Source organism: Pelobates fuscus, chromosome 4 (assembly GCF_036172605.1).
Source record: "Pelobates fuscus isolate aPelFus1 chromosome 4, aPelFus1.pri, whole genome shotgun sequence".
Classification (NCBI taxonomy): Eukaryota; Metazoa; Chordata; class Amphibia; order Anura; family Pelobatidae; genus Pelobates; species Pelobates fuscus.
In genome coordinates, this window is record NC_086320.1 from 86,290,642 (window position 1) to 86,306,016 (window position 15,375).

At 42.0% G+C, this 15,375-nt stretch overlaps 1 protein-coding gene across 1 annotated transcript in view; it reads left to right on the plus strand.

Annotated features, from left to right (window-relative positions):
* Positions 1 to 14,900, plus strand: part of LOC134608512 (gamma-glutamyl hydrolase-like) — a 45,202-nt gene extending 30,302 nt beyond the window's left edge. The window contains exons 7-9 of the mRNA XM_063451363.1: positions 5,614 to 5,704; positions 9,202 to 9,339; positions 14,439 to 14,900. Coding sequence (XP_063307433.1) covers positions 5,614 to 5,704; positions 9,202 to 9,339; positions 14,439 to 14,557 — 348 coding nt within the window. The 3' untranslated portion in view covers positions 14,558 to 14,900. The remainder of the gene's footprint in view (positions 1 to 5,613; positions 5,705 to 9,201; positions 9,340 to 14,438) is intronic.
* Positions 14,901 to 15,375: the final 475 nt, after the last annotated feature.

Sequence of the window (15,375 nt, forward strand, 5' to 3'; positions counted from 1 at the left end):
AGGCGGAGAGGAGGAGGAGAGCTCCCCGCCCGGCGCTCGAATAAAGGTAAGTTTAAACCCTTTACTCTCCCCAGAGCCCGGCGGGAGGGGGTCCCTGAGGGTGGGGGCACCCTCAGGGCACTATAGTGCCAGGAAAACGAGTATGTTTTCCTGGCACTATAGTGGTCCTTTAAAGTTCAATGAACAAAGTAGGAAATAACTTTTAAAGCAAACTCACTGTGCTGTAAGTTCTGATTGAAACTTAAAGGGACTCTGCAGTGTAAGGAATACAAATCTGGCCTCTCTTTAGTCATTTTCCCGATTTCAGCACCGATGTCCCTTGGAGCTGGGTTGGCGCTCCACCTCTTTCAACGTCATCCGATGGGTTAGCTAATGAGTTTGTGCTACAAGCACAGTAAGCCCCCCCCCAAAGAAAAGCATAGCTTCAATGCTTTCCTATGGGGATTTTACTGACACTGGATGTCCTCAAGCAGAGCATGCGGACGTCAGACAGCTTAAGTCAGTTAGAAAGCAGGAAGTGCCTTTAGTGGCTGTCTGATTGACAGTCACTAGAGGCAGTGTTAGCCCTGCAATGTAATTATTACAGTTTCTCAGATTGTCAAACTAGGAACCTTAACTTTATTTATGCTGTATTTTTCTGCACGCTTAAATCTTTATCGTGTTTGGATAAAATAAATCATTTGGATAAAATGTTTTGCAGAATGCTGTACCATAAGCCTGCCTCCTAAGCCACACCCCCTCACTCCAGAAAAATACTTCCTAATCAAACAGGTATGCATACAGCTCAGCCACTGACAGTGCTGAATGATCTGAACAACAAAACAGCTTGCATTAGAAGAAGAGGATACCCAGGGAGGCATATAGTAAGGATATCACTGGGCGTTTGCAGTTTCTCTGACTGTCTGCAGTCAGGTTGTGAATGAAAAACTAGGGCTGGACCGATTATCGGTCTGGCCAATAATATCGTCCGATATTCGGTATTGACGATAATACATACCAGGACCGCCGGGCCATTGACAAACCCGGCGGTCCTGGGGGGGGGCCCGCAACAAGCTCTTACCTTCCCACCAGCTCCCTTCAGCTCCCCTGCGTAAATCTCGCGAGTCCCAATTTACACTGGGGAGCTGAAGGGAGCTGCTGGGAAGGTCAGTAAGCACTTGCTGGGCCCCCTCTGCACAGTCCATGTCAGGGCTTACCTGAGTTGGGAGTCCGGCAGGCAGAGATATATGCTCAATCTTGCAAGTAAACACAGGCCGAGGTGGTCAGGGTTGAATTTACCTGGCCTTTGAGTCGGTGCACCGGGGCTGTGCAGGATAATTCTCCAAGTCGCAGTACAGGAACGGATAAAGCAGGAGAATCGTCGCGGGTAAGCCAGAGGTCAGAGGGTGCCAGAAATCAGGATTAACAAGAAGAAAGCCGAGGTCAGAGGATGCCAGAAGTCGGGATATACGGAGTAACAAGCCAAGGTCTGGAATCAACAGGAGCACACTGGAACACAAACAGCTCTTCCAGGGCGACCATGTCTCGCTGTCTGTATGTTGCGGTGATAACAGTGACAATGCCACTGGACCACCAGGGAATGCCATATACCCACTCCCTGGCCAAGTACCTACAAAAAAAACATACACACACACACACACACTGCATTCGTTATATACACATTACACAAACACACACACTGTGCATTCATTATATATATATATATATATATATATATATATATATATATATAAAAATATAGAAACCAGTGCACTCGCTTATTAACTAAACAGAGATTTCAAATCCTAAATAGTACTATTTAAACACCTCACCTAAAAAATAATGGGGGTTTGGTTACATTATATGATCATACATTGCATAAGCCTGCCAACTGCATCAAAGTACCCCATTCTTGGCAGGTCCTACACTACCACCTAATGCTTGCCCTTATGAGATTAATCCACTTACTTGGGAAATACTTCCTTCCTGCGACTCTCTGCAAGTCAAGGTGTCTCGTTCCAGGATCCTATTTAACCTTGACTTGCAGAGAGTCCCAGGAAGGAAGTATTTATGCCATGTGTGATCATGTAATGTAACCATCCTCCCATTATTTTTCAGGTGAGGTGTTTAAATAGTACTATTTAGGATTTGAAATCTCTGTTTAGTTAATAAGCGAGTGCACTGGTTTCTATATTTTTTGTATTTTGGTCCCAGTAGCACCCTGTAATATATGCATGTTTAGGTGAGTGCAGCCCTTCTTACCATATATATATATATATATATATGAAACATGGGGGGATGGTTGCACTCACCTAAACATGCCTAAATGGGGTGCTGCTGGGGGCCATATTATACAATAAACAATACACAAGATCCAGCGCACTCTCCTATCCACTAAACAGCAACTTCAATGTTGACAGATTTTATTAGTTTGTAAAAGTTTTTTTTAAAAACACCTAATCTAGGCAAAAAAATGGGGATTTAGTTACATTATATGATCATACATTGCATAAGCCTGCCACAACGTCAATGTACCCCATCTTTGGCAGGTCCTACTCTCACAGTCTAATGTCTGCTCTTATGAGATTAACCACTTACTTGGGAAAAAATTCCATCTGAGGCTCTCTGCAGTACAAGGCTAAATAGGGACCTGAGATGAGGCACCTGTAACAGGGAGGGGTGCAAAACCAAGGAGTTGGCTAGACTCCCAAATATATATAGGAAACATGGGGGGATGGTTGCACTCACCTAAACATGCCTAAATGGGGTGCTGCTGGGGGCCATATTATACAATAAACAATACACAAGATCCAGCGCACTCTCCTATATATACACACTACACAAACACACTGCATTCACTATACACACACTGCATTCACTTTACACACTACACACACTGCATTCACTTTACGCACACTGCATTTACTTTACGCACACACTACATTCACTATATTAAAACACTACACAAACACTCACTGCATTCACTATACACACTACACAAACACACTCTGCATTCATTATACAGGGAGTGCAGAATTATTAGGCAAATGAGTATTTTGACCACATCATCCTCTTTATGCATGTTGTCTTACTCCAAGCTGTATTGGCTTGAAAGCCTACTACCAATTAAGCATATTAGGTGATGTGCATCTCTGTAATGAGAAGGGGTGTGGTCTAATGACATCAACACCCTATATCAGGTGTGCATAATTATTAGGCAACTAACTTTCCTTTGGCAAAATGGGTCAAAAGAAGGACTTGACAGGCTCAGAAAAGTCAAAAATAGTGAGATATCTTGCAGAGGGATGCAGCACTCTTAAAATTGCAAAGCTTCTGAAGCGTGATCATCAAACAATCAAGCGTTTCATTCAAAATAGTCAACAGGGTCGCAAGAAGCGTGTGGAGAAACCAAGGCGCAAAATAACTGCCCATGAACTGAGAAAAGTCAAGCGTGCAGCTGCCAAGATGCCACTTGCCACCAGTTTGGCCATATTTCAGAGCTGCAACATCACTGGAGTGCCCAAAAGCACAAGGTGTGCAATACTCAGAGACATGGCCAAGGTAAGAAAGGCTGAAAGACGACCACCACTGAACAAGACACACAAGCTGAAACGTCAAGACTGGGCCAAGAAATATCTCAAGACTGATTTTTCTAAGGTTTTATGGACTGATGAAATGAGAGTGAGTCTTGATGGGCCAGATGGATGGATTGGTAAAGGGCAGAGAGCTCCAGTCCGACTCAGACGCCAGCAAGGTGGAGGTGGAGTACTGGTTTGGGCTGGTATCATCAAAGATGAGCTTGTGGGGCCTTTTCGGGTTGAGGATGGAGTCAAGCTCAACTCCCAGTCCTACTGCCAGTTTCTGGAAGACACCTTCTTCAAGCAGTGGTACAGGAAGAAGTCTGCATCCTTCAAGAAAAACATGATTTTCATGCAGGACAATGCTCCATCACACGCGTCCAAGTACTCCACAGCGTGGCTGGCAAGAAAGGGTATAAAAGAAGAAAATCTAATGACATGGCCTCCTTGTTCACCTGATCTGAACCCCATTGAGAACCTGTGGTCCATCATCAAATGTGAGATTTACAAGGAGGGAAAACAGTACACCTCTCTGAACAGTGTCTGGGAGGCTGTGGTTGCTGCTGCACGCAATGTTGATGGTGAACAGATCAAAACACTGACAGAATCCATGGATGGCAGGCTTTTGAGTGTCCTTGCAAAGAAAGGTGGCTATATTGGTCACTGATTTGTTTTTGTTATGTTTTTGAATGTCAGAAATGTATATTTGTGAATGTTGAGATGTTATATTGGTTTCACTGGTAAAAATAAATAATTGAAATGGGTATATATTTGTTTTTTGTTAAGTTGCCTAATAATTATGCACAGTAATAGTCACCTGCACACACAGATATCCCCCTAAAATAGCTATAACTAAAAACAAACTAAAAACTACTTCCAAAAAAATTCAGCTTTGATATTAATGAGTTTTTTGGGTTCATTGAGAACATGGTTGTTGTTGAATAATAAAATTAATCCTCAAAAATACAACTTGCCTAATAATTCTGCACTCCCTGTATACACACTACACAAATGCACACTACACAAACACACACAGCTCCCCTGTCTAACCACACTGCATCCACTACACGTGGCATATATATTTTGTGCATTTACCTTTTAGAAATAGTTTATTTTTTTCATAATGGTAAATATACAGAATATCTGTAAGTTATCGGCTATCTGCCTGAAAGTTCACAGATTATCGGTATCGGATCTAAAAATCAATATCTGTCGATCCCTATTAAAAACAGCTCACTCCGTGCTGTTGGGTTGAGAATGTGAGCATACCTTTGACAATAAATCTTTCTGGCTTGAGGGTGTGTAGCTAAGAAGGCGTATGGTGCAGCATTCTGCAAAACATTTTTTTTATTTTATTTTTTGCAAAAATTATAAAAAAAATTGAGAATGCAATAAAATACAGCATATTAACAAGTCCAAAATCTATCAAATGCATTAACGTTGTATTGGTACTCAAAGTGTTCCTTTAAACTCAAAATTGTGAAACAAATTATGATTTGCGTCACTGATCTTAGGAAAACAATTATGATAATCTTACAGCCCTTGTAAAATATATAACACATTATATGTATTAAATGCTTCCATGAAGATAGAATGTTATCTTTTAAAATAGTTGATGTTGATTTTTTTTTTTTGGTTCGATAGAAAAAATAAAATATTGTGTGCCACAAACTGTTGGTTGTTGTTATATTCTTGTCTTCATATTTATGAAAACTGGAATTTGCTGTAATCTGACAAATGGAAACGACCTAAGCTCGATAAATTCTAATATTAAAGTTCCATTGTGTATACAGAAGCAAAAAGGGATTAAAACAAATGATTATGAAATAATACTCGCTGCACGAGAAGACTTTGTAAGTAAACAATGTCTCTTTAATGAGTCTTTATTTAATTATCTAATTTCTGTACAGCTTACCATTTTTTATTTTTTATTTCAGTCCTTGTGTATTCCATTGCTGTTGCTTGAAATACTGCTAGTTAAGCTTGACATGTGTTAAGGTGGCATACTCCCATCGACTTACCATTTGTGGTTATGTCTCTTGTGTTTTCTCTGCAGAATTTTACAGCTAATGAGAAATTGAAAAAGTTCTACAATGTTTTGTCAACAAATTCCGATGGCACAGTGGAATTTATTTCTACATTTGAAGGTACTTTTTGATCTCTCAGCCCCCCTGGCTTGTACTTATTTAATAATGCAGATTCTATATTTCTTTATACCATGTTGCTAAAAAGTAAAAGGTAAACATCTGGAAATCCAGAATTACAAAACAACAAACGCACTTTGAATGCAATTCCAGTGCGTTTATAAAAAGTATAACCAACATCAACCCATCTGTTCATGTGTGTCCAACTTGTCTGGTTACAAATACATCTCTGTTAGTCCAGTTAGTTAGTTGGCGCTTTATAAATAATAATATCCTTAAAAGTAGAAATGTTGTACTGTATATTAGGCTGTGCTTGCTTGTATATTGGTATTGGGACTATGCAGATGGAACCCTCTGTGCAATCTATCTGCATGGGCGTCCGCAGGAATTTTTCCGGGGGGGCATAATTGTAATGACATCCATGCCTGGTCCCTTTTTGACAGTGTCATGAAAGGGAAGGGGCATAGTCATTATCACATAAAGCCAGGGTGAATAGCGTTTTCACAACTATAGTGTCAGGAATACATGTTTGTATTCCTGACACTATAGTGTTCCTTTAAGCAAATTCAAGCAACATTCTGGTCACCATAACAACTTCATCTAAATGAAAATGCTATGATGCCACGAAGCCCCTGGGTGCTCTCTTTCCTTTAAGGGGTTAAACCGCTCTCAAATGGTTGAACCCCAAAGGCTTCCTCCAGCTCCAGGTCACTCAGTGGTATTCGGCTTCTGAAACGGAGTGTCAGGAAGTGCAGATTGACGGCAGGCATGGGTGCTGCAGATTGGCTAGAGTGGTCAGTTGAATCTCTAAGCCAATCGCTAGTTCCCAGTTCATAAAAATGTTTTACTTTTTTATGAATGGGGAGCTACTGATTGGCTTAGAGTGCCAGCTGACCGCTCTAGCCAGTCAGCGACACCCCTACCCAGCGGCACTCTGTGCTTCGTGACACTCAGTAAATAAAAATGAACACATTAACACTGATATTTTTTTTTACCTGGGGAGATGAGAAGGTCCAAAGTTTCCTTGCTAGGCCCAGGTACCAAAGCCTTACGATGTGGTGTCCAGAATAAAGTGGAGGGTCACTTCACTTGTCCTTCCTGCTCCAATCTCCTTTTCTTCTCCTTCATTTGACACAGTCTTCTTTTTCTTCTGATACTGTCTTCTCTCCTCCGTGGCTCCTTCTGCTCCCCTTTGCTTATTTTCCACTCTTCTGATCCATTTCTGCTCATTGCAGACCATTTCTGCTCCTTTCCCTACTTTACCTTTGAGCTCCTTCTGATTGTTTCTGTCCCTTTCTGCTCTTTGTAGACCTTTCCTTCTCCTTGCAAACACTTCCTTCTCATTGCAGACCCTTCCTTCTCCTTGCAGACCCTTCCTGCTCTTTGTAGACCTTTCCTGCTCCTTGCAGACCCGTCCGGCTCCTTGCTGACCCTTCCTGCTAATTTCTGCTCCTTCTCCTACTTTACCTTTGTGCTCCTTCTGCCCCTTCCAGCTCATTTCTGTTCCTTCTCCTACTTTACCTTTGTGCTCCTTCTGGCCTTTCCTGCTTCTTGCTGCCCTTTCCAGCTCCTTGCTGACCCTTTATTTTGCTACTTCTAAGTCCTTTCCTTCTACCTTTGTGTTGCTTTACCTTCCAGCTCCTTGCTGACCCTTCCTGCTCCTTGCTGACCATTCCTTCTCATTGCTGACCCTTCATGCTCCTTGCGGTCTCTTCGTGCTGCTTGCAGACCGTTCCTGCTCATTTATCTTCCTTTGTGCTCCTTCTCCTACTTTACCTTTTGTGCTCCTTGCTGTCCCTTCCAGCTCCTTACTGCCCCTTTCTGCTCCTTGATGTCCCTTCCTGCTCATTTCTCTTCCTTCTCCTTTCTGATCCTTCTCTTACTTTGCCTTCCTGCTCCTTGCTGACCCTTCTTGTAGGCTGTCTCCCCCATCCCTCACTTTCCTGATCTATAGGCTGCCTTCCCCCATCAATCACTTACCTAATTTGTAGGTGGATCCCCCCATCTCTCACTTACCTGATCTGTATGCTGCACCCCCTCCCTCACTTCCCTGAGCTGTAGGCTGCCCCCCCTCACTCACTTCCCTGATCTGTAGGCTGCCCCCCCTCCCTCACTTACCTGACCTGCAGGCTGCCCCCACTATCCCTCACTTACCAGATCTGTAGGCTGCTCCCCCCATGCCCCTCACTTCCCTGATCTATAGGCTGCCCCCCCATCCCTCACTTACCTGATCTGTAGGCTGCCCCCCTCCATCCCTCACTTACCTGATCTGTAGGCTGCCCCATACCTGATCTGTAGGCTGCCCCACCCCCGTACCTGATCTTTAGGCTGTCTCTGCAATCTGGGAGTTGATGTGCTGCTCCCCTGTGGATTCAGTCAGGAGAGAGAAGCAGGGACTTCCTATCCCTGTTTCTTTCCATATACCGCGCCACCTACTGGCCGGCGCCGGTATTGCACTGTATTTTCAATCTCACATGAAAAATAGCAGAACAAGCTGAAAAATCCCCTCATGCAGACGCCTATGTCTATCTGTCTAATCTTTCTCATATATACTTTCTCTTGGATTACACATTTTCCTTCTAAATATGCTTGTTTGGCTATTTGATCTTGTTTTGGTTTATATATAAAGACAGAAATATGGAATATGATCCATAAAAGATTCTGGGTTTGTCTGGTAATTGGAAATGCAAATTGTAGGTAGATTAAAGGGACACTCTAAGGATGATTATTATTAGTGCAAAATGTTCTGTAGTGGTTAAGGAATTTTAGGGTTCAGCACCTCTGTTTTTTGTCAAACTATTTGAGCGGTCTGACAAAATGTGAGGATCCACAGAACCCAAAGATCATTTCCGCTCCTGAGACTGTAGAAAAATTTAACTTCCTCAGTATTAATACATAATAATAAGATTGCAAGGAAAGGTTGCAGAGGCTGGGGGTTTCATGTACTTGTCTTCAACTATGTTGAATGTTTTAATCAAATTATATGATATGACAATCCATTAAAAACGTTTATTCCGACTGTGACCGTTTCCTTACCTGTAATCCAAAGCACATCAAAATCTCAACTTTAGCAACTGATGTCCATTTTCCACATCATTTTGCTGATGTGGAGGAAATTGTAAGTGTTTGCACATTCAACGTTCAGAAAGCTAAAGTGGTTATGGTGCTTAGTGTGCCAATTGGCTATGGGTCACTCTAAACACAGTAACAAAGTTGCAGCATTGCAAAATATATGATGCAGATCGTATCCCCCTCTCATTCTTAGCTCTGAAAGTGGTTTCGATCTGCAGCGATCTGTAAAAATTTGCGGCAGCTATTAGGCATCTCCCCTCTGATAAAAGGACAATTTATGGGCTGCCTATGCAAATTGTGTCCATGTTTCACATGCAATGTGCCGAGTGCATATTGTCCACATTTTATCTATTTATTTATTTTATTCCTGATTTTTTTAATATTTTTTTTTGTATTTCTCATTTCTTTATTAAACCAATCCTCTTTAGCATATGATTATCCAATCTATGGAGTTCAATGGCATCCTGAAAAAACTGCATTTGAGTGGAAGAAAGCATCTGAAATCTCACACACAGCAGAGGCGGTGTATGTAGCATTTTATATGGCCGAGTTCTTTGTTAATGAAGGTAAGGCATGTAATAGACTTATATACAATGTACTTTTTTTTAAAAATGTTAACGTTTTTTTCTTTCTAAATATGTATAAACTTGTTTTAAAAGCAGATCCGTCATATAGCTTTCTATATGTTAGTTGTGGGTTGTGCTTTTTTTTTCTAATTGCCAATAATTAAAATTGTATAATGTTTTTGTACAAAAATATAACTTTCTATATATTGGTTTAAACTGATTTTTAGAATTTAAATTGCTTGCCTAGTTGTCATCTAAATGAACTTAACGCAATCCATTCCATGTATGCAGGCACATGTATCTTTATAGAGGAATTGCCCAGGCATGATTGACGTTTCTCTGCTGATGCCGGAGTGCATACACTCAGAGCATTATGAGGCGGTTGTATCTCCTGCCTCTTGTAGTACAGAAGTGCTATGGAACCAGTGTTGTACTAGTACAGGGGTGCCAAAAACATCTCCAAATGTTTTAAAACTACAGCTTCCATGATGCTTTGTCATTCTAAAGGTATTCTGAAGGCATGCAAAGCATCATGGGACTTGTAGTTCTACAACATCTGGGGATCTACCTTTTGGGCACCCGTGCAGGGCCGCCATCAGGGGGTGACAACCATAACGGTTGTCACGGGCCCGGCGGCCCTGGGGGGCCCGGCCGCCCGGGCCCCACGTGTGGGGCACATTGGGTGGCCCACACACTTAGGGCCACCCGATGGGCCCTATATCTTCAGGGGCCCGGTCAGCGCTGTGGCCGTTGTATAGCGCGACCGGGCTCCTTTAAAAAAAAAAAGCAGCCGCAAGTGCTGCTGGGACTTCCTCCCAGCACACTCCGCGCAGGAGGAGCGCGCGGGAGGAGCGCGCGGGAGGAGCGCGCGTGCGCACGCGCCAGTGAAGAGGCAGCCGCGCCGACTTCCATCATCCCCAGCCACCCTCCTGCAAAGAAAAGGTAAGAGACAGGAGGGTGGCTGGAAAATGAGCTCTGTGTGTGTCTTTCTGCCTGCATGCATGTATGTGTATGGCTGTCTGTATGTCTTTGTATGTATGCATGTATGTCTGTCTGTATATATGTATGTCTATGTATGTCTGTCTGTATATATGTATGTCTATGTATGTCCGTCTGTATATATGTATGTCTTTGTATGTCTGTCTGTGAATGTCTGTCTGTATGTATGTCTGTATGCATGCATGTTTGTGTGTATGTATGTAGGTATGTCTGTCTGACTGTATGCATGCATGTATGTCTATGTATGTATGTCTGTATGTATGTCTGTGTGTGTATGTATGTCTATGGATGTATGTATGTATGTATGTCTGTATGTAAGTATGTCTGTCTGTAGGTATGTCTATGTATGTATATATGTATGTCTGTATGTCATTATATATGTATATATGTATGTCTGTAAGTCAGTATGAATGTATGTCTGCATATTATTATGAACGTATGTCTGTGTGTATGTGTATATGGATGTCTGTATGCATGTATGTCTGTATATATGCATGTATGTCAGTCTGAATGTATGACAGTCTGAATGTATGTATGTATGTCTGTATGCCATTATGAATGTATGTCTGTGTATGTCTGTATGCCATTCTGAATGTATGTGTGTATGGATGTCAGTGTCTGTATGTCTGTCAGTATGTCTGCATGTATGAATGTATGTGTGTGAGTATGTATGTATGTCGGTGTCTGTATGTATGTGTCTTTATGTCCTCGTGCATGTGTGTCTGTATGTATGTTAGTATGTGTCTGTCTGTCACTATGTATGCCTGTGTGTATGTCCCAGTATGTGTGTGTCAGTATGTATGCCTGTATGCGTGTATGCCTGTTTCAGTATGTGTGTCTGTTAGTATGTATCTGTGTCCTTTTGTATCAGTGTGTGTGTTTGTGTCTGTGTGTGTTTTCCTGTGGGCGGTATTTGGAGGCGGACCCAGTGCAGTGGCGGATTCGGGGGGGGAAGCGGGGCAATTGTCCCCCCCGAGAAAACCGACGGTCTCCCTCTCCCCTGCCAGCACATGCAGCTGCTAGCCCTGCAATGTGCCTGCAGACCGGGGGGGAGATCAGAGATCTCTCTCCCCGGTCCGCAGGCACTATGCTGGCAACCGGCGGGGGGAGGGAGAGAGGACCCGGGAGCTCAGCCTGCAGCTCCTCCGGGTCCTCCTCTTGCGAGCTTGGAGCGTTGCCGGGGTTACCACGCTCCAAATCTTGCGAGAGTGAACTCTAGCCCTGGAGCTACGGGCTAGAGTTCACTCTCCCCACTGGAACCACCAATGAATCCCACTGGGACCACCAGGGATCAAGAAATGTCCCCCCTCCTCCCAGTAAAGGTAAGAAGGGAGGGGGGGACATAATTAATATTTATTTTAATTAAATAAATGTAAAAAAAAAAGCATATTATAAAAAAGCCCCCTACACACACATTGCCCCTCCCACACATATACTGCCCCCCCATTCACACACACTGCCCCCCATTCACACACTGCCCCCCCATTCACACACTGCCCCCCCATTCACACACTGTCCCCCCATTCACACACTGCCCCCCATACACACACACTGCCCCCCATACACACACACTGCCCCCCATACACACACACTGCCCGCCATACACACACACTGCCCCTATACACATACTGCCCCCATACACACACACTGCTCCCCATACACACACACTGCCTCCCATACACACACACTGCCCCAGACACACATACACTGCCCCCATACACACATTGCCCCCCCCATACACACATACACTGCAACTGTCACACACACATACTGACACACACATATACTGCCCCCCTAACACACACACTGCACCCCTGACATACACTGCCGCCCTCACTCACACACTGCAACCTTCACACACTGTCCCCCTCACACACACACACACTGCACCACTCACACACACCACTGCTCCTATGCCCTATGACAGCCCCATTTCCCAGCAGACCTCAGGTAAGTCGTCAAACTGTTCTTAAACGGTTTGACTACTTACTCTGGGAGGGGGTCCCGGCACTATTGGCACCATAACCACTACACTGAGCTGTAGTGGTTATTGTGTCTGCATTATTTAGTTAAATAATCTACAAGTGCCCCTCCCGAGATCAGGCTCTGGATCCGCCACTGACCCAGTGGGCATATTTGGAGGCGGGCCCCAGGGGGCCCAGACCCTGAGCTGAGTTAGGGGCCCCAAAATTTCTGGTGGCGGCCCTGCACCCGTGTACTAGTGGGTGCTCAAAGTGAAAAGTATACCTTTTTATCTGTATATTAATTTTAATGTGTAGTCACAGAACCATATACAGTCAAGAAAATATTGTATTGAAAGGTAAACTGCACATTTTGTATAAAGCAATAATGGACATAAATACCATATTTAATTAGTCAGCAAATTGTAATAAAGCTGAAGGAATTAATCTAGCAGTGTCTCATTCTTCGTTCGCCAGAATAATACTCACAGCAATAAGGGATGTGGGGATACCTAGGAAGAGGGTGTGGATGGTCACAAAGCAAAGGGCAAGAAAAAAGCTGCCTCTCCCCACAGGCCCTGTCCAGCAAGGCCAGACAACTCTGCCGTCCCTAGATCAGCAAAAAACACCCAATAGCCAGTGCTTGAGCTGGATTATTGTAAATTTGATCTTGAGTGTTATTTAGAAGTGTAGCAATGACTCAATAGTTTGGGGAAATATCAGAAGTCTGAATATATTAATAATTTAGTATGTAATTATTGTTTGATCTTATCTGTGCACTTGTTACCATTTGAATATAAATAGGAATAGCACTGCAAAATGCTATATTGTTGCCATGACAAAGTCACATTAAACCACTAACAAGTTTGAGTAACTTTGTGTCCTGATAATTAAGCCATCGCCTAGGCATTCTAATTATATACTTCAGTTCTTTTTTTTTTTATCTTTTTTTTTTTGATAAGAGCCAAAGTTCAGAAAACGGAAGTGGATGATTTCTATTGTTTTGTTATTTTTATTTAAACAATCTAAACGAAATTTAAAGTCTGCACTTTATGTACTACAACAACCTATACTCCTTCAATTAAATGTGAAATGAAGTCCATTATGTCTTTCTCCCATTAACAAAGATTGAGGTTCTTCAAGCCCAATTCATTCCAGAATACCAATGCCAGTAAGGTCTGACCTCAGTTATGTTCACGAGAGCGCTAAAGACGTGTTATCCTTGATATCATTATTTTAAAAACACTTTGTTTTGACATATATGAGATTCATTCTTTTTAGAACTTTTGCTTCCAGCTTTACATCATTCAGCTATCAAAATTTTGCTGAAATGCCAAAAAGCAAACAATAGAAAAAAACCCTGTATAAATGTTATTTTTTATTTATTTTTTTAACGATCAGCTGCTCTCACTCATAGTCATTTAAAGTTTCCGTTTTGGACAAGACAGACGTAACAGGGCTCTCAACTACCCCTCTTCCCCCCCAAGAAAAATCACTATTTAGTAGAGATACCCACAGTGAAAACATGCATGCTTTTATTAATGCATTTTTAATTGGGATTATATCTAGAACAGCTTGCAAAAGCTGCAGATATTTTGTCTGCAGCCTTTGCAAACCCTTCCTTACTTCTCAGTGCAGACTTTCTGTGGCTGACCAATCACAGACTTTACAATGCAGCTCAATGAGGAGTCTTAAGAGTCTATAAGAGTTAAAATGAGTGGTTAGCTCAAGGGGAACAGTGCCAATATACACTTTTTTTATTTAATAAAAGTTATTAAATTAAATGTTGATAATTTTTATGAAATATTATTTTTTTATATTTATCACCTCATAAATATCCTCACAAAACACTGCATTTCCTCTGAAAAGAGAGTGTTTATTGCAAAAAGCCTGCAGTGAATGATTATACTCACCAGAACAAATACCTTAAGCTGTAGTTGTTCTGGTGACTATAGTGTCCCTTTAATAAATGCAGTTGCTGTAGGAAAAACAAATGTTCTGCTACTCGGTCTGTTCTTTGCATCAGGTAGCTATAGGATGAGATATATCTTTATGTCACTGACCTGCGTTTTAGCTGATTGTTCTTAATATTAAATAATTGTTGCACAATACTAATTGGAATTTTCTACCCTTTTACAGCAAGAAAAAGTCTACATAAATTTCCAGACACCGCACAAGAACATGAATCTCTAATCTACAATTACTGCCCAAAGTACACTGGAAATAATTCAGTCTTTGAGCAAATTTATTTTTTCTGAACTTACATTGTTGTTGTTTTTTTTAATGTGGTTTTGCTTTTTTTTTTTTTTTCTTCTGCAACTATTGCAACTCTGCGAGTTACAATACATTTTAACTGCTCTGTTTGATTGTAAATCTGAAGAAGAACAACTCCAGTAACTTTTTGTTTTGTTTTCCAAGAAAATGATTTTTCACTATATGGAGCACATATTGTTACATTAAACAAAACAAGTCAAATGCATTTAGGATACACAGTACAGAATGCCATGTATTCCTCATTCATACTATCTACTAAATGTTGCATTGTCCTCGATAATATTTAAGAACATTGCTACCTATAAATAAATGCTCTGGTTTCCTGGATTTCTTTATTTGTAAACTTTCCAGATTTTTATGCCATGAAAAAGTGAGTCCTTCTGAACAAAGTTGCTTGTCCGTTTTGTATAAGTCCATTGCAATATCTGTCCTGGCTTGGACTCAGCTAGGCTGTGATTTCATTTGCTAAATCTTTTTAATGTAGTGGTTCTGGTGTCTACAGTGAGTCCCTGCAGGCTTTTCAATGTAGACACTGCCTAATTGGATAAAAAGCAGTGTTTACGTTGCTGACTAGTAACACCTCTCATTGTAGTCGCCTCTTGCTTCCTGTGTCAGTGCAGCACTGGCATTCGGCATCTCCACGCTCTGCATGGAGGCAATGAATGTTCCCCGTAGAGGTGCATTGACTCAGTGCATCACTATGAGAAGATGCTGATTGTCGCAGCACAGAGTTTTGCCGCGCATGTTCAATCATCTCTTCATGCTCTCCTATGGGAAAGCATTAGATTGACTGAGATCATAA